Raw genomic sequence first — 19,748 nt, 5'->3', positions numbered from 1 at the left:
CATAACATGATGTTCTGAGAAACACAGTATATCAGGCTCACTTTCACACTCGTCTTTTAAATTTATTAGCAACTGGTCTATTTTATTCTTGAGGCTACATATATTTTGGTGGAATAAAGACAAAGTTTGATTTTTTCTCACCTCTGCATTTGCGTGATGTTTGCTAGGAGTGGTTTTTTTCAGTACATTAGTTGATAGTATTGCTTGGGGTGTGGAAAACTCATATTGAACACATGAGAGAGACGCTTCACGCAACTTTGAATCCTCATCTCTCATGTTACTCACCATAAAAAACGCTGAGTTTGTTTTCTGTTGCATGTAGGATGGGCAATAGTTACCGCTGAATATGTTGTTTTAGCTGTTGGTTCTGCCACTGACAATTCTGCTGCTTTTGAGGATGCTTCTTTTTCTTTTGCTGAGACTGGTCCCATACCGGTACATGGAATTTTTCTGTTCGCTCTCTCTCTTTTTGCAATGATTTCTTTTATCATTTTACATACAAAGTTTTTTCCTTCATAATTTAGATGCATTCCGTGTTTGGTATGCTGGCATCTGTCCAATTTGCCTATATCAAGGACGCTACATTTTCCAAACAAAGAACACATCTGTTTTATTTTAATGTTAGTTTTACGAATTTCTTTATTTACACACGAGTGATACATTAGATCATATCTGTGTGGTAATGTTGCAACTATCGTATTTTTTTGTTTACTGCGTTCCAGGAATTTCTTTAGTTCAGTGAGACAGTTATTTGCTTCATTTTTCGCAACATCATTTGCACCCACTATACACATGACATAGTCATTTTTTCCCGACATTTTGTCTTGTAAATCATCACCAATAATGTTTTTTGCTGTTGCTCCTGGCTTCACAAAACCTGTTGCGTCGTATTTCGTGTTTTCTTTGAATAGTCTCGTCATTTTTCTGCCGTGACTGTCTGTTAAAAATAATACACTCTTCCCTTTACAAAGGCAGACAGTGTCTTCAAATTGATGATATCATCTACGGGTGTTAATGTCACTTGGACGATTACAATGGAACTTAAAATCTAATGCATGTTCTGCTGTAACAACATATTCAGGCCTTGCTAACTGTAAAACACAAAAAGGTAGCTGTTCACTGGTCACCATCTTTGCTACTAGCATGTTTTAATGAAAGATACAGGAAATATTGTATGTGCGTGTGCACAGGTACACAAAAAAATTGTTTAAGTTGTTCTTTTATTTGATGTATTATTTATAATTGCAATTTGAATGTAATAAATAGTACACAGCCTTAAAACCCCCATGCTCATTTTACCTGTAGCAATCTTACAAAACCCTCATCAGCTAACAAAATCATTGCCTGATGTCAGCTTTCCAAACTTACGTACAAAATAAACAAATAACAGTGGAATATTTTTAGTTTTGTGTTCTTAAATATGAAACTCTTCTACCAATAAATAACAGCACCATAAAGCGAAGGCTGTACAGCCTTTAATCACAATGATGATAAAAATATAAAAAAATAAAACTATTCCTGATAATGTAAAAGCAAGTATTAAATACTATCATTCATATTTCTTTTATCAGAAATTTGGTAATTTAGGAGCCAGCTGTTTATTAACACACAAAAATTTTCTTTCTAACCTATTTTTGGACTTAATACAAATTCTTCATACCTTTCAATGCTTCTGAGGTATATCTCATCAGAAGTGCCTCCAGCAACATAAATGGACTGACCACTTGCCACACAACCAAAGTGAGCACGTGCCTGCACCATGGGAGCCACAAAGTACCATGCAGTTTGTGAAATGTCAAGTCTCTCAACTTTTGATATACATCCTTCTGCGGTTGGGGAATCTCCACCTGAAGCAATAAGCTACTTTACTTGCACATGAATGACACAAAAACCATTGGCATTTTATTCAAGAACTCCATTGGAGGAAAGAAAAAGATACTGTAATATCTAACATTTATCAATATTGCTACACCAAGAATTATATACATGTGACCTATGTGGTTTTTTACAACTGATTAGGTGCATAAAAATACACAGATGATTAGGATTACTGAAACTTAAGTTCACAAAGTGCTATCAATGATTCCCAAAGATTCGTATTGACCAAACAACTGACCAATCACATCCCTGACATGTTTAATAGATGACATGACAATAAAATGTAAAATTATAAAAATTTTAAAAACTTTCTAGAAAACCTTTTAAAACTTTCAAAAATTTTCTATATATTGTCTCAGTCACATTTGTGATTGAGACAATATACAGAAAATTTTGAAAGCTTTAAAAGTTTTTAAATTTTTTATAATTTTACATTTGATTATCTGCTTACAATCACTTTCTCCTATTCTAACAATGTCAGATATATTTGATAACATGGCAGGTGAACACATAAAAAAACAAAGCAGGGCAACCTGCTTTTCCTTGCACAACATTTGTGCATTTCTCACCATATATGACCACGTGTAATCATTTGAAAAATGGGATACAGAGTTGCCTACGAAAGGAACTGAACTCAGATCAAAACCTTCTTGATGTGGTTGCCGCCCAAGCTCTGCTCAGTATGTAGCAGTCGAGATTGCACGGTGTATCAGAAGGTGCCCTAAGGCATCACAATTGGTGTTTGTCCATTATTCCATTCACTGATGTGGACTGCAGTTGCCATCATAGTTTCCAACACGTAAGTAGCCATCACAGCAAAGAAGCTATACGGGGTTTCAAGCAAATACTTCAAATCTTGGCATTCAGCATACCAGTGACGGTGTTTAAGAGCCCATTACAGTCTGAAATGCTTTTAGTTTTTGAACAATGGAGCTCAGTGCAATGGAATGCATGCCTCTATTTTAGACTACATAAATAATGCCACACTGTTGTTACACTTACATTTCTCCAGTTCTGAGCTGCCATTATGGACAATAATAATAATAATAATAATAATAATAATAATAATAATGTTGTATGGCTCAACAGCCTGGTGCAAGTCTTTCAATTGGTCACCACTTCGGCAAGTTGTGTGTCTCTGAGTCAACAGCACTCAGTGTACCCGTTCAAGTACTAATTGAGCCTCGTGTTTCTTAACTTGAGTGATCGGATGAGAACCAGTGTATCCAGTGTGACAAGGCCATTGGCAACTTTACGAATGAAACTGTTTAGTCTGTTACAGCCTTGTAAACAAGATGGCAGAGCCCATAATTCTGCCATATTTGCATGTTTCAGTAGCTGGACATTGCTGTTTATACTCTCTTCCAACCATTAGTTCTGTACATGCAACACTGCCACAATGCCGTAGTTACATTCCAATTTCCATGTATGAGCCAAATTTTCATAGTATCTCCATACCACATCCCCAAAACTAATCATTTTCCCTTGTGTGAACAAACAAACATACAAGTGTTTCATCTTTTGATATTAAGTGGGAATACTTGTACTTGCTGCCTTATTTCTACTTCATTTGATGGCCTTTTGTCCACTGAGCTATATTTAGCACTTCTCTCACCATTCACACAAGAGTACAATGCTTGGCAAAAAATACACTCTCTCTCTACAATTTTAATTAATTACTGCTGTTACACTGCTCTACAATCTCATTTCAAAAGTTTGGATTCAGTTTGACTATTTTTTCTCAGTGTTATAATATTTTCAAATGTTTGTGTAGTACTGATTTCATGATCCTTTTACGTTACATTAAAGATAAAACCAACACTTACCAATGCCTCCTAAAGCATATACCATGCCCCCTACACAAACACAGGAGTGAAAGCCACGGCGAATTTTCATCGATTCAAGGTGCTGCCATTTATTCACAGTATTGTCAAAGACCTGCAAATAGCAAAGTACAAATACCTCAGTACAAAATGAGAAGCTTCTCTTTGTGGCTGTCTGCCTATGAGATTACATAATACTTATTTAGTCTTAAATTACAGGCAAAGTATTGCTTAACATTGGATGTAAGTTGGTAACTTGAAAAGACATTTATTACATTTTTTATTTTATGAAATATGTATCAGAGTCATAATTAATCACCCCATAATTTTTACATATTTGTGAAAAAAGGTTCAGATAAAAGCTAGACAGATATTGTTTGAAAAGTCAGGCTTTAGGTTTTGGTTTGGATTGCACACTGACATCTGTACTCTTCAAATGATTGTAAGATGAGTGATTATGTTTCAAGCTATGACTGCTTGTACTGCTCTGAAAACAACAGCCTCAGTTAGAATCTGGTTATGTACATGTTAAAGTCATATAGTAATGTGTAGTTACAAACTTATCAAGTCTCCTGGACTCAGTTTAAATGCTCTGAGGATAGCTATTCAATAGCTGAAATCTAGATCTACAATAAAATACAGATTGGATTTGCAACTGATAGCTGACTTCCTTTTCCTTTTTGAAATATATTGCAGTCACTGTTGAATTGAATTGAATTGAATTTTATTTGATCCTGTAAGATTACATTGTGTACAGTAAATGTACGTGTAATATAGGACATGTCAAAGTATTAACATTCTTTATCACTTATTTTTCTACACCTTTAGCTTACATTTTTACACCACTGATAATGAATAACAATATATACAAATTTAATGACATAAGTATTCTGCAACACTGTAAAACTCTTTTTCAATGAGATAGTCTTTAAATTTCTTTGGAAAGTCATTGTGAAGTACACTATCTTGCAGGTTTTTGGGCAGACTTCTTAGTAGTCTGATACCAGAGTACTGGGGTCCTTTTTTCTAGCATTGCCAGTTGGTGGGGTATGCTCCATACTTCATTCTTCCTTCTTGTATTGTGGGTGTGTACACTAGCATTTGTAATCCAGTCCTCACTACCTTTTGTGATGTACATTATTGTTTTGTATATATACAACAATGAAAAAGTTAAGATACCTAAATTCTTTAAACAGTTTCTGCACATTTCAGAGGTCTTTCTTCTTAAAATGGTCCTAATTGCTTTTTTTTGTAATGTGAACACTCGTTTTGTCTCTTGTTTGTTTGCGTTTCCCCACACAGTCACTCCATACTGTAAGTATGGATCGAAAAGTCCATGATACACTGTACACAGAAGGTTCTTGTCTGAATACTGAGATAGCTGCATCATTAAGAATATGACGGAGCTCAGTTTCTTACAGACATTATTAATACACTCCTGGAAATGGAAAAAAGAACACATTGACACCGGTGTGTCAGACCCACCATACTTGCTCCGGACACTGCGAGAGGGCTGTACAAGCAATGATCACACGCACGGCACAGCGGACACACCAGGAACAGCGGTGTCGGCCGTCGAATGGCGCTAGCTGCGCAGCATTTGTGCACCGCCGCCGTCAGTGTCAGCCAGTTTGCCGTGGCATACGGAGCTCCATCGCAGTCTTTAACACTGGTAGCATGCCGCGACAGCGTTGACGTGAACCCTATGTGCAGTTGACGGACTTTGAGCGAGGGCGTATAGTGGGCTTGTGGGAGGCCGGGTGGACGTAACGCCGAATTGCTCAACACGTGGGGCGTGAGGTCTCCACAGTACATCGATGTTGTCGCCAGTGGTCGGCGGAAGGTGCACGTGCCCGTCGACCTGGGACCGGACCGCAGCGACGCACGGATGCACGCCAAGACCGTAGGATCCTACGCAGTGCCGTAGGGGACCGCACCGCCACTTCCCAGCAAATTAGGGACACTGTTGCTCCTGGGGTATCGGCGAGGACCATTCGCAACCGTCTCCATGAAGCTGGGCTACGGTCCCGCACACCGTTAGGCCGTCTTCCGCTCATGCCCCAACATCGTGCAGCCCGCCTCCAGTGGTGTCGCGACAGGCGTGAATGGAGGGACGAATGGAGACGTGTCGTCTTCAGCGATGAGAGTCGCTTCTGCCTTGGTGCCAATGATGGTCGTATGCGTGTTTGGCGCCGTGCAGGTGAGCGCCACAATCAGGACTGCATACGACCGTGGCACACAGGGCCAACACCCGGCATCATGGTGTGGGGAGCGATCTCCTACACTGGCCGTACACCACTGGTGATCGTCGAGGGGACACTGAATAGTGCACGGTACATCCAAACCGTCATCGAACCCATCGTTCTACCATTCCTAGACCGGCAAGGGAACTTGCTGTTCCAACAGGACAATGCACGTCCGCATGTATCCCGTGCCACCCAACGTGCTCTAGAAGGTGTAAGTCAACTACCCTGGCCAGCAAGATCTCCGGATCTGTCCCCCATTGAGCATGTTTGGGACTGGATGAAGCGTCGTCTCACGCGGTCTGCACGTCCAGCACGAACGCTGGTCCAACTGAGGCGCCAGGTGGAAATGGCATGGCAAGCCGTTCCACAGGACTACATCCAGCATCTCTACGATCGTCTCCATAGGAGAATAGCAGCCTGCATTGCTGCGAAAGGTGGATATACACTGTACTAGTGCCGACATTGTGCATGCTCTGTTGCCTGTGTCTATGTGCCTGTGGTTCTGTCAGTGCGATCATGTGATGTATCTGACCCCAGGAATGTGTCAATAAAGTTTCCCCTTCCTGGGACAATGAATTCACGGTGTTCTTATTTCAATTTCCAGGAGTGTATGTTTTTTCCATTTCAGTTCATTATCCACAAGAATACCTAAGAATTTAGCAGATTCTACTTCTTCCAGCCTTGTTCCATCAACCTCTAAATCCATGTCTACAGCCTTTTCCTTGTTTTTAAACACTGCATACATAGTCTTTTTTAGATTTATAACCAGTTCATTTTCCAACAGCTGTTCCAGAGGAATCAAACTTGAGTGCAGGACTAGTTATGAATAGGAGGGTAGGACATAGAGTGTTACAGTGGACTGTTCGGTGATAGGATTGTTTCTATCAGAACTGATAGCTGACCAATGCTAACAACAATAATTTAGATATAAGTGCCAATGCCTCAAGCAGATTAAGACATAGGGAAAATTGATAATGGTATTGCGCAATGAATTCAGAATGTAATGCAAGATGATAATCTAATAATAATGGGGGACTGGGATGTAGTGGTATGGAAAGGAACAGAAGAATATAGCTTTTCTTATTCAACAATCATAAAAGAAGGATGTATGCTTGGAAAAGACCTGGATATTATAAGGGCACACATACAGTGGTTAATATTTAGGGGTCTTGCAAAACATCTGTATCCTTAGCAGTTAGCATACTTGAGTAATCATTCACAATTGGCATTTAGCTAAGTTTATGCAACATTGCTTTAGTTAGTGAAGGTATTGAGGCAATCCTGGATGTGTTGGGGTTGGATTTTTATGTTTCAGGTGCTCCTGGGGTGTTGTGCAGCAGCGAAAGACAACCTTTTGATGATTTTTAGTCAATGCAAGTAGTCACTCAGAGTCTGCAGTGCTGTGCTCTCAAGCCATGGAGCTCCTCCTTGGCAAAGTTCCATAGTTTTTGTCAACACAGACCTAAGAATGTACAACAAAGAAAAGAGAAGAGTCTGACGAGATGTTCTTGTGAAATGACTAAGCTGTAATCCGAGTTGTAAATCGAGTTTGAGTTGTAGTCTGGCCAATAAACCAGATTGTGTCTGGAGTAGATAGCCTGTTCTTCTTCATAGTAAAAGTACCTTTTTCGGAAGAACAGCTGGAAGAAGTGGAGGTTCTGTCTGGTATAAGGTAAAAGCATACATCAAGATGGGGGAAACCATCACAATACAAAGGAAGACTGCAGATGGATTACATCATGGTCATACAGAGTTTCCAGAATGAGATATTGGATTTTAAGGCATACCCAGAAGCAGACAGGATCTCGGATCATGAAGAGTGCATTGAAGTTTAAGAGAATCATCCAAAAGAACCATTGTCGAAAGAATTTGGACACTGAATTAGTGGGGAACAATGAGATGTATTTGAAATTCTCTAAGCTTGTAGATACTGCAGTACTCAATGAACAGCAGGCACTTTAGTTGAAGAGGAATGGACATCTCTAAAAAGTGCAGTCACAAAAGTTGGACAGACAAACATAGGCACAAGAAAGATAATAGCAAAGGAACTTTGGCTATCAGAAGAAATACTTCAACTGACTGATGAAACAAGCCAGTACAAGACTGTTTAGAGGAAGACAAGAATATAGCAATATACACCACTTAGGAAAGAAATAAATACGAAGTGCAGGGAAGGCACGGTGAAATGGCTGCACAAAAAAAGTGATTAAATCTAAAAACAAATCACTATCAGAAGGACTGGTTCAACATACAGAAAGGTCAAGGAAACTATCAGTGATATTAAAAGCAATGGTGGCAACAATGAGAGTACAAAGGACAGAGAGAGAGAGAGAGAGAGAGAGAGAGAGAGAGAGAGAGAGAGAGAGAGAGAGAGCAAAAATGGATGTTGACATGAAAGACATAGGGGATCCAGTACGATAGTCAGAGTTTAATGAAGTTTTAGAAGACCTGTGAGCAAATAAGGCAGAAGAGAGGGATAATATTCCTTCAGAATTTCTAAAATCTACTGGAGACATACCATCAGACTTTTGGAAATATATCAGCAACAAAATTCCAATGATAGAAAGGGTAAATAAATTTGAGAACTATTGCACAATAAGCTTTATGCTTCATGTATCCAAGTTAGTGATAAGAATATTACACAGAAGAATGGAAAAGAATATAGAGGATGTGTTAGATTTCATTCAGCTTGGGTTTAGGAAAATTAAAGGCACCAGAGAGGCAGTTCTGAAATTGTCCTTGATAACAGAAGCAAGAGTTAAGAAAAATCAAGACATCTTAATAAGATTTGTCAACCTAGAAAAGTACTCAACAATGTAAAAAGATGCAAAATGCCTGAGAGTCTAAGAAATGTAGTAGCAAGCTAAAGGAGAAGATGGGTACAGTGGAACTTTGCATAGCAAGTGTAATTCGTTCCAGAATGTTACTCACTGAGTGAAACACTTGTTAAGTGAAGCCATTTATCACATACAAATTAATGTAAAATATGATAATGCATTCCATGCAGAAAAAGTACAAAAAGTTTTATCTTAATCATGTTATTTATTCAAAGAAAGTTAAACATGTAGTATTATGTACCTTATCATTCATGATACATTACTAATTCTTTTTTACTAGCAAGCTATCTATAGTCACGTGTGTCTGCCGATGCTTCAACACTTAGCGAAAATGCAACACAGCATTGTCAAATAAATTTGTAGCGTGCGTAGCCACTGCTTTATTGGGGTGATGACTTTCAATGTATGATGCAACTGATTCCCATGCTTACAGCATTTCTCGTATTGTGCCAGAAGATTGCTGCTTTGCTGTTACTGCCTCCTCCTTCTCCTTCTCCTCCTCCTCATCCTCTGAGGAGCTCCTCTTCACTGCTTCCCACTGCGAAACATACTGAAACTCCATAGCTCTTCAGTGGTCATTTCTTGGCTGTGATCTTCCATAAGCTCATTGATATCATTATTATCCACTTCCAGTCCCATGCTCATGGTCAAAGACACAATGTCATTGGCTACAGGCATCACAGGTACTGACTCAAAGTGCCTCAGAGTCACATCTGATTATGTACTCCAGCCAAATCTTCTTCCAAGCAGAAGTGAGAGTTCTGTTAGTAACCCTTTCCCATCATCTTGATACAGACTATGTTGTTGAAGTGATATTTCTAAAACTATCTGAGAGTGAGACTGGTAGCTTCAGTCAACTCAAGACAATGCTCAAAGAGCACTTTAGTGTTGTTGTTGTTGTGGTCTTCAGTCCTGAGACTGGTTTGATGCAGCTCTCCATGCTACTCTATCCAGTGCAAGCTACTTCATCTCCCAGTACCTACTGCAACCTACATCCTTCTGAATCTGCTTAGTGTATTCATCTCTTGGTCTCCCCCTACGATTTTTACCCTCCACGCTGCCCTCCAATACTAAATTGGTGATCCCTTGATGCCTCAGAACATGTCCTACCAACCGATCCCTTCTTCTGGTCAAGCTGTGCCACAAACTTCTCTTCTGCCCAGTCCTATTCAATACTTCCTCATTAGTTATGTGATCCACCCATCTAATCTTCAGCATTCTTCTGTAGCACCACATTTCGAAAGCTTCTATTCACTTCTTGTCGAAATTATTTACCGTCCATGTTTCACTTCCATACATGGCTACACTCCATACAAATACCTTCAGAAACGACTTCCTGACACTTAAATCTATACTCGATGTTAACAAATTTCTCTTCTTCAGAAACGCTTTCCTTGCCATTGCCAGTCTACATTTTATATCCTCTCTACTTCGACAGTTATTTTGCTCCCCAAATAGCAAAACACCTTTACTACTTTAAGTGTCTCATTTCCTAATCTAATAGCCTCAACATCATCCGACTTAATTCGACTACATTCCATTATCTTGATGTTCATCTTATATCCTCCCTTCAAGACACCATCCATTCCGTTCAACTGCTCTTCCAAGTCCTTTGCTGTCTCTGACAGAATTACAATGTCATCGGCGAACCTCAAAGTTTTTATTTCTTCTCCATGGATTTTAATACCTACTCCGAATTTTTCTTTTGTTTCCTTTACTGCTTGCTCAATATACAGATTGCATAACATTGGGGAGAGGCTACAACCCTGTCTTACTCCCTTCCCAATCACTGCTTCCCTTTCATGTCCCTCGACTCTTATAACTGCCATCTGGTTTCTGTACAAATTGTAAATAGCCTTTCGCTCCCTGTGTTTTACCCCTGCCACCTTTAGAATTTGAAAGAGAGTATTCCAGTCAACATTGTCAAAAGCTTTCTCTAAGTCTACAAATGCTAGAAATTTAGGTTTGCCTTTCCTTAATCTTTCTTCTAAGATAAGTCGTAAGGTCAGTATTGCCTCACGTGTTCCAGTATTTCTATGGAATCCAAACTGATCTTCCCCGAGGTCAGCTTCTACTAGTTTTTCCATTCGTCTGTAAAGAATTCGTGTTAGTATTTTGCAGCTGTGGCTTATTAAGCTGATTGTTCGGTAATTTTCACATCTGTCAACACCTGCTTTCTTTGGGATTGGAATTATTATATTCTACTTGAAGTCTGAGGGAATTTCACCTGTTTCATACATCTTGCTCACCAGATGGTAGAGTCTTGTCAGGACTGGCTCTCCCAAGGCCGTCAGTAGTTCCAATGGAATGTTGTCTACTCCCGGGGCCTTGTTTCCACTCAGGTCTTCCAGTGCTCTGTCAAACTCTTCACGCAGTATCGTATCTCCCATTTCATCTTCATCTACATCCTCTTCCATTTCCATAATATTGTCCTCAAGTACATTGCCCTTGTATAGACCCTCTATATACTCCTTCCACCTTTCTGCTTTCCCTTCTTTGCTTAGAACTGGGTTTCCATCTGAGCTCTTGATGTTCATACAAGTGGTTCTCTTTTCTCCAAAAGTTTCTTTAATTTTCCTGTAGGCAGTATCCATCTTACCCCTAAAGAGATAAGCCTCTACATCCTTACATTTGTCCTCTAGCCATCCCTGCTTAGCCATTTTGCACTTCCTGACGATCTCATTTTTGAGACGTTTGTATTCCTTTTTGCCTGCTTCATTTACTGCATTTTTATATTTTCTCCTTTCATCAATTAAATTTAATATTTCTTCTGTTACCCAAGGATTTCTGCTAGCCCTCGTCTTTTTACGTACTTGATCCTCTGCTGCGTTCACTACTTCATCCCTCAAAGCTACCCATTCTTCTTCTACTGTATTTCTTTCCCCCATTCCTGTCAATTGTTCCCTTATGCTCTCCCTGAAACTCTGTACAACCTCCGGTTCTTTCAGTTTATCCAGGTCCCATCTCCTTAAATTCCCACCTTTTTGCAGTTTCTTCAGTTTTAATCTACTGGTCATAACCAATAGATTGTGGTCAGAGTCCACATCTGCCCCTGGAAATGTCTTACAATTTAAAACCTGGTTCCTAAATCTCTGTCTTACCATTATATAATCTATCTGATACCTTTTAGTATCTCCAGGATTCTTCCATGTATACAACCTTCTTTCATGATTCTTGAACCAAGTGTTGGCTATGATTAAGTTGTGCTCTGTGCAAAATTCTACCAGGCGGCTTCCTCTTTCATTTCTTAGCCCCAATCCATATCCACCTACTACGTTTTCTTCTCTCCCTTTTCCTACACTCAAATTCCAGTCACCCATGACTATTAAATTTTCATCTCCCTTCACTATCTGAATAATTTCTTTTATTTCATCATACATTTCTTCAATTTCTTCGTCATCTGCAGAACTAGTTGGCATATAAACTTGTACTACTGTAGTAGGTGTGGGCTTCATATCTATCTTGGCCACAATAATGCATTCACTATGCTGTTTGTAGTAGCTTACCCACATTCCTATTTTCCTATTCATTATTAAACCTACTCCTGCATTACCCCTATTTGACTTTGTGTTTATAACCCTGTAGTCACCTGACCAGAAATCTTGTTCCTCCTGCCACCGAACTTCACTAATTCCCACTATATCTAACTTTAACCTATCCATTTCCCTTTTTAAGTTTTCTAATCTACCTGCCCGATTAAGGGATCTGACATTCCACGCTCCGATCCGTAGAATGCCAGTTTTCTTTCTCCTGATAACGACATCCTCCTGAGTAGTCCCCGCCCGGAGATCCGAATGGGGGACTATTTTACCTCTGGAATATTTTACCCAAGAGGACGCCAACATCATTTAATCATACAGTAAAGCTGCATGCCCTCGGGAAAAATTACGGCCATAGTTTCCCCTTGCTTTCAGCCGTTCGCAGTACCAGCACAGCAAGGCCGTTTTGGTTATTGTTACAAGGCCAGATAAGTCAATCATCCAGACTGTTGCCCTTGCAACTACTGAAAAGGCTGCTGCCCCTCTTCAGGAACCACACGTTTGTCTGGCCTCTCAACAGATACCCCTCAGTTGTGGTTGTACCTACGGTACGGCTATCTGTATCGCTTAGGCACACAAGCCTCCCCACCAACGGCAAGGTCCATGGTTCACTTTACTGTAGAGTTTCTTAAAATTAGAAATAATCTGCTGGTCCATAGGCTGGAGTAATGGAGTGGTGTTGGGTGGCAGGAATTGGATCTTGATGAATTGGTCTTGTAGGGCTGGAGAATGAGCGGGAGCATTGAGTGGCAGATTTATCTCAAGCAAATAGTTTTTCACCATAGGACCAAATACTTCATTGATCCAGTCACAAAAAAGATCACGTGTCACCCAAGACTTATTGTTGGACCTTCATATCACATTGAACTTGCTCTTCCTGACTTTACACTTCTTGAAGGCTCATGAAGTTTCTGAATTGTAAACAAGCAGTGGTTTAATTTTCAAATTGCCACTTGCATTGGCACAGAATAACAGTGTGAGATAATCTTTTATTGGCTTGTGACTGGCAATGCATTCTCCTCTGCTGCTATAAAGGTACACTTTGGCATCTTTTTTCAGAATAGATCCATCTCATCACAATTAAAAGCCTGTTGTGACAGATAAGCCTCAGAATCTATGAGCATCTTGAAGTTGCTGATGAAGTTCTCTGCTGCCTTTGTGTTGGAGCTGGTTGCTTTGCTGCCTCTCACAATGCTGTCGATGCCGGTTCTTCTCTTTAACTTCTCAAATCAACCATGGCTTCCCTTAGAAACTTCTATGGCCGCTATTGTTCTTGTTAATAGTTTCATCTTGGAGTTGCTTTTCATTTATCCATGTAGTGAGCAATCTTTTGACATCGACCAGAATATGAAACCATTGTTTAGGCACCCTCGTCACTCCCTTTAAAGCACCTATCTCCTAAATCTTATTCTTGTTCTTGAGGATAGTGCAAACAGTTGATGTACACTGATCATATGTGCTTGCTAAATCAGTAACACTCACACCATGTTCACATTTTTCAATGATTTTACATTTCATTTCTAAGGTCATTTTCATTCTCTTTTTTTTTTTTCATCTTCTTGTGGCTTTATCTTCATGGACATTTCTATGAATATTATTAAAATTTGCGCACAAAAAATACTGTGTGAACACAAGTTTAGAAAAATGTGTAATCACTAGCTGCACTAAGATGGTAAAAGAAAGAGTGCTAAACCCAGACTGCAGTATGTACTAAAGACATCGTTCGTATGCTGCTGCCGGCAATGAAAGGTGTTCATTTGTTGAATGTTTCCCCGCCACATGCAAATGGCTGGTGAAGTTGCACTAGCTGCTGTCACTCTTTATGCGAAACATTGCTGGTTAAGCAAGTCATTTTTTTACAATTTTGTTTTGCTTTTTAAGTAAATTGCATGTTATGGAAGGTCTCATTAAGAAGGTTCCACTGTAATATATGAAATGTACAAGAACCAAGAAGGACCAATAAGAATGGAAGAGCAAGAATGAATTACTTGGATTGAAAAGAGTGTAAGACAGGAGTGCAGCCTTTCATCCGTGTTGTTCAATATATACACTGAAGAAGCAATGACAGGAAATAAATAAAAGGTTCAAGACTGGGATTAAAATTCAAGGCAGAAGAATACTCATGAAAATATCTGCTAATGACATTCTCATCCTCAATGAAAGTGAGGAAGAATTAGTGGCCCTGTTGAATGGAATAAACAGTCTACCAAGTGCACACTACAGACTGAGAGTAAACTGGAGAAAGACGAAAGAAATGAGGAGTAACAGAAGTAAGATCGGCAATAAACTTAAAATCAAAAATAGGAAAGAACACAGAAAAGCAAAATAATATTAATTAAAATGAAAAAAAATTTAAAAAATGTAATAAAGTGATTGTGTGTATGTGTGTGTGTGTGTGTGTGTGTGTGTGTGTGTGAGAGAGAGAGAGAGAGAGAGAGAGAGAGAGAGAGAGAGAGAGAGAGAAAGAAGAAAAAATAACAAATACATATTTGAAATATCTAAGAAAATTCAGTTAAAGTCTACAGAAAGATACAGATAGGCAAAGCAAATGAAGCAGCTGAAGGAAGGAGAACAGTGGAAGCCATTTAAGTCAAAAGAAATGATACAAATTAGTGTAAATTATGAACATGTGGATGGTGAATGCAGAATTATTCTTAGAAACCCATTTTCCATCTGGATGGTGAATGCAGAATTATTCTTAGAAACCCATTTTCCATCTAGATCTTAAAATCAGTGGTGTTGAGAGATGGATATGTTGAAATATACTAATTAACAGAATGTGTCAATAGAGAACAATGAACATTATGTGCATATCATCAAACAGAATAGTATTTTCGAAACTATTAGTAAAATTTATAGCAGTATTACTCCTATTTTACAACAGAGGGAAAGAAAACTGTGCTCTTAGTATAGAACATAATTAATCAATTCCAGTCTTGGATAACACTTTATAAGATAAGAAAGTCTTAGCTTGTTTTGGAGAAGTGCCAGTTAGGTTAGGTTGACAGGATGTAACTTGGGGTATACACAGTCATTCATTCAGATATCATCCACAATGAAAGAGAGAGATGTGAGAGACAGATGGGCATTTACTTGCCCACCTACTAAAGTCAGGACAAGAGAGGCCTGGTTAATAAACACAGAAATTTAAAAACGGAGTTGCATCTTGAGCTTTTGCATCGTTCTATTAAAATTTCTCTATCAGGCTAAAAAAAAAAGGGGGGGGGGAGTATCTGTACAAGAGTTGGAGTAAGAGGAAATCCACCTCAAACCGTGGACCAGAAAGGAGGAATATATTGGAAGAAGCAATGGGCAGAAACTCAAGATACAAATAGCAGAGTATTCTTAAAAATGGCTGTTGACTGCTGAAAAATTAAAGATGATGGATAAACTCAGAGACAAACAACATGGAACAATTTTTTTTTAAAAAAAAGACACTTATTGTACTGTGGATGTCTCCAATTTTTGCCATGTACTGATGACATTGTGGCACTACCAGAAATTGAGAAAAGAAAAGATCTCGTATTTGTATTATTTACTGGAAGTGTTAGGCTCAGTTCACACAGAAACTGGTGACGAGTCAGGAATGTGGCACAGGCAGGGTGTGAGCAGTGCAAGCTAAAGTGGTGATGCCAGAGAGATGCAGGATGATCGTGCTATGAATTGATCAGAATCTCTTGTGTTCATCAGACAAGGATAGTGATACACAGGATTTTTTACAACTCATAAATGTTTAGCATCAAAGAAGATATTTGCTACACTTGTTATCATTGAAAAATGGGGAGAAATGTGGCACATTTGATTTAATGAAAGAACTCAATATGTATCCCGACCATTTTCAGAATGTTCCAAAAATGTTTCTGTATTGTGTTAGACAAAGTGAAAGACAGCTTTCAGAGGAAAGCGATGAAACTTGAAAGTTTCGTTTATAATTCCTATTTTTCATGTGATTTTCGTTTGAACATAAGCCTAAACATTACAGATTTTGTGAGAGGTGTTCAAAATATCAGAACATTTTCCAAAATATGATCATTCATAAATATTTCACTTCTGTATACCAGAAATTCCTTGTTACAGGGCATTACTACTTACCAAGTGACAGAGATTTTGCCATTATAGAGAGGGACAAAATATCCTTTCATGCAGACAACTGGATTCCAGTCATTGCCAATGCTGACAACAAATTTCTGCTCTGCAAGATGTAACCAGACAACTTCAGGGGTCTTAGTGCACAAGATCAAGAGTTGCACAGAGGCGCATTCCAAATAACTGATTATATTTGGTTACACATTTCATCTGACAGCCCTACTACGCTAAGAAGAAGAAAAATTCATAACATAAAGTAACTGTTAATTTGTCAAAGTATTGAAAAGAAGCTGAGAGGTACTGGGAAAAGAAATTTGCCACTACACACCATTTCAGTTTTTCCTATTTTGTATAGTAAACTTCTGCCAGTAAAAAGTGCCAAGAAGAAAGATTTACTTGACATGTGACTGTACATTCCAGCTGAAAAATGGAATTTCTATGAGCAAGTACCAAGTGAATAGCGGATATGCATGTCTGTCTGGCAAAATAATTGACTGAAAATAGAAAATGTAATGCCGACTGTACATATTTAGTGAACTGCAATAGAAATAGTGTTAAATTTATCCATATCTTTCACTGCTGCTGCTTGTGCAAGTTTCTATTGCAATAAACATGATGTGTTTTGGCTCATAATGTATAGTGCCACAGTAAGCTTTCTATTTCTACAGCAAGTAACACAGAAAAACCAGAGTGTTTCAGCAGCGCAATGTTGTAACTGTAGAGATTCAATGTTGTCTGTCCAGGAAAATTAAAAAAATAGTGATAATTTTCAAAGTTAACATAAATAGCTGTGCAGTGATTGTTGTGTTTTACATTGTTTACACTGCTGGCACCAAGAAAGCCCAAACGGGTAAGAAATAAGCATAAAACAACTGGAACACTATAAACTTTAGTTACATCTGTAACAAAATCCCATTTCACAATCATTGCTCACTGGAACACATGCTATTTGTCAGAGAATATGTGAAAAAGAACCGTTATTAAATGTTTCATGGGTGAAACTGTTAGTGTAGACAAGAAAAATTGACTTATGGAGTATATAGCTAACCTTGCTGCTGGATTTGGGGATTGGCTATCTCTAGTTTTAAAATGAAAAATACCTCATAATGCAATGTTAACTTAAAATGTGATTGTAACTGATTTCATAAACCACATAAAGAAGAGAAACATGAACCACTAATCTGCATAGCACTCAACCCTAATGTTGAGTATTGAGTGCCATAGCTCGTCACAGCCAAACATCAAAATGTATTACGTATTTGCTCATTACTGGAAAGAGATATCACTCTCCTTCCACGATTAAAAATAATTTAGACATGTTTGCTATATTTCATATTCAGCAGTCTATGACCTAAAACCCACCACACATAAACTTGTCAGTGAGTACATTCTTTGCTGCAAACTTTTGTAAATGTACCCAGTGGTTTACATATTCATGAAGTATCACAACAACTATGGGCAATAACAAAAATGAAACCAGTTCACCATCAAGCTGCAATCTCAGACTATAAGATGGGGAAAAATTAATTTTTTTTACGACATAGTTTCCTCAAAATCAAATGAAAAAGACTGCATAGTGGAGAATACAGTGCATAGCAAAACAAAGGTTTATAATTTTCTGATGCAAAAAAAGTTTTTCTGAGACACTATCCACAGAGATGGATGTAGCTTTGCTTCACCTATATAAAAAATTGTGTAGGCTTATTGGATGACTTCAAATGAATGAAAACAGCAATGCGCCACTTGAACATCTCAGTCTCATGTCACTTTGGTGTGCCACTGGTAGCTACAAATGGACCATCTCTGTGTTAACATGTAGGTTGATTGAAACAGTCCGACTTCCCTGCAAAATATCTGTGGTGTGCCATTTCTGTATGAATTGGGCCTTAGATGACTGTTATTTGCTCGGGAGTGCATTCAGCTAAATAAAAAACTAGATGAGTGAACACAACATGCAGTTATACACTATGAACAAATATATACTAGATGAGTGAACAACATACAATAATACACTATGAAAAATACACAAAACATTTCACACACATGAGGAGAGATGACGGGAAGAAAAGTGGCAATGGCTAGGAAAGGAAATGGAAGAGGTCAGAAAACTATAACAATGTACAGGATGGGTTCGAGCCCTTCTGTGCATGAAGGTACAGGAAAGGGAGATCTAGGTAATTGAGACTGTGGAGGTCCGAGACGGAATCTGATTAAATGGTATACTTGACTGCTGATAGTCCTAGACACTATATTCAAAATCTAATGGCTATTTGCTAATAAGGCACAATATGTGGTTCAGTTTTTACAGTCCAGAATGATATTCTGAAATGATGGGGGTACTGTTTCATGGTATGCTGGTTTGAATATGAGAGGAACTGGCATGAGAGAGCTATTTGTTGATGAGGTTTGGGAAATAATGTTTTGCAAGGCTTTTAGGACAAAAGGTGGGGAATTCATCACAGCACATTTGTCATCAGAGGATGGAAAGGCTGTATGAGAGTGACATTTTAGTGTTTGAGAGGTGGCAGCTGTTGAAGTGGAGGTTTCTTTGTTGTTGTTGTTGTTGTGGTCTTCAGTCCTGAGACTGGTTTGATGCAGCTCTCCATGCTAATCTATCCTGTGCAAGCTCCTTCATCTCCCAGTACCTACTGCAACCTACATCCTTCTGAATCTGTTTAGTGTATCCATCTCTTGGTCTCCCTCTACGATTTTTACCCTCCACGCTGCCCTCCAGTGCTAAATTTGTGATCCCTTGATGCCTCGGAACATGTCCTACCAACCGATCCCTTCTTCTAGTCAAGTTGTACCACAAACTTCTCTTCTCTCCAACCCTATTCAACACCTCCTCATTAGTTACGTGATCTACCCACCCAATCTTCAACATTCTTCTGTAGCACCACATTTCGAAAGCTTCTATTCTCTTCTTGTCCAAACTATTTATTGTCCATGTTTCACTTCCATACATGGCTACACTCAATATAAATACTTTCAGAAACGACTTCCTGACACTTAAATCTATACTCGATGTTAACAAATTTCTCTTCTTCAGAAACGCTTTCCTTGCCATTGCCAGTCTACATTTTATATCCTCTCTACTTTGACCATCATCAGTTATTTTGCTCCCCAAATAGCAAGACTCCTTTACTACTTTAAGCGTCTCATTTTCTAATCTAATTCCCACAGCATCACCCGACTTAATTCGACTACATTCCATTATCCTCGTTTTACTTTTGTTGATGTTCATCTTATATCCTCCTTTAAAGACACTGTCCATTCCGTTCAACGGCTCTTCCAAGTCCTTTGCTGTCTCTGACAGAATTACAATGTCATCGGCGAACC

The 19,748-nt window shown here is 38.8% G+C and overlaps 1 protein-coding gene across 4 annotated transcripts in view; it reads right to left on the bottom strand.

The window, feature by feature from the left end:
* Positions 1–19,748, bottom strand: part of LOC124787998 (kelch-like protein 28) — a 224,062-nt gene that overhangs the window by 78,576 nt on the left and 125,738 nt on the right. For all 4 annotated transcript variants that reach the window (XM_047255040.1, XM_047255038.1, XM_047255037.1 and 1 more), the window contains exons 8-9: positions 3,705–3,816; positions 1,661–1,847 (exon numbers count right to left, since the gene is read on the bottom strand). In XM_047255040.1, the coding sequence (XP_047110996.1) occupies positions 1,661–1,847; positions 3,705–3,816 (299 nt within the window). The remainder of the gene's footprint in view (positions 1–1,660; positions 1,848–3,704; positions 3,817–19,748) is intronic.

The sequence above is a fragment of the Schistocerca piceifrons genome, chromosome 3, assembly GCF_021461385.2.
Source record: "Schistocerca piceifrons isolate TAMUIC-IGC-003096 chromosome 3, iqSchPice1.1, whole genome shotgun sequence".
Lineage (NCBI taxonomy): Eukaryota > Metazoa > Arthropoda > Insecta > Orthoptera > Acrididae > Schistocerca > Schistocerca piceifrons.
This window is presented reverse-complemented; position numbering and strand designations above follow the sequence as displayed.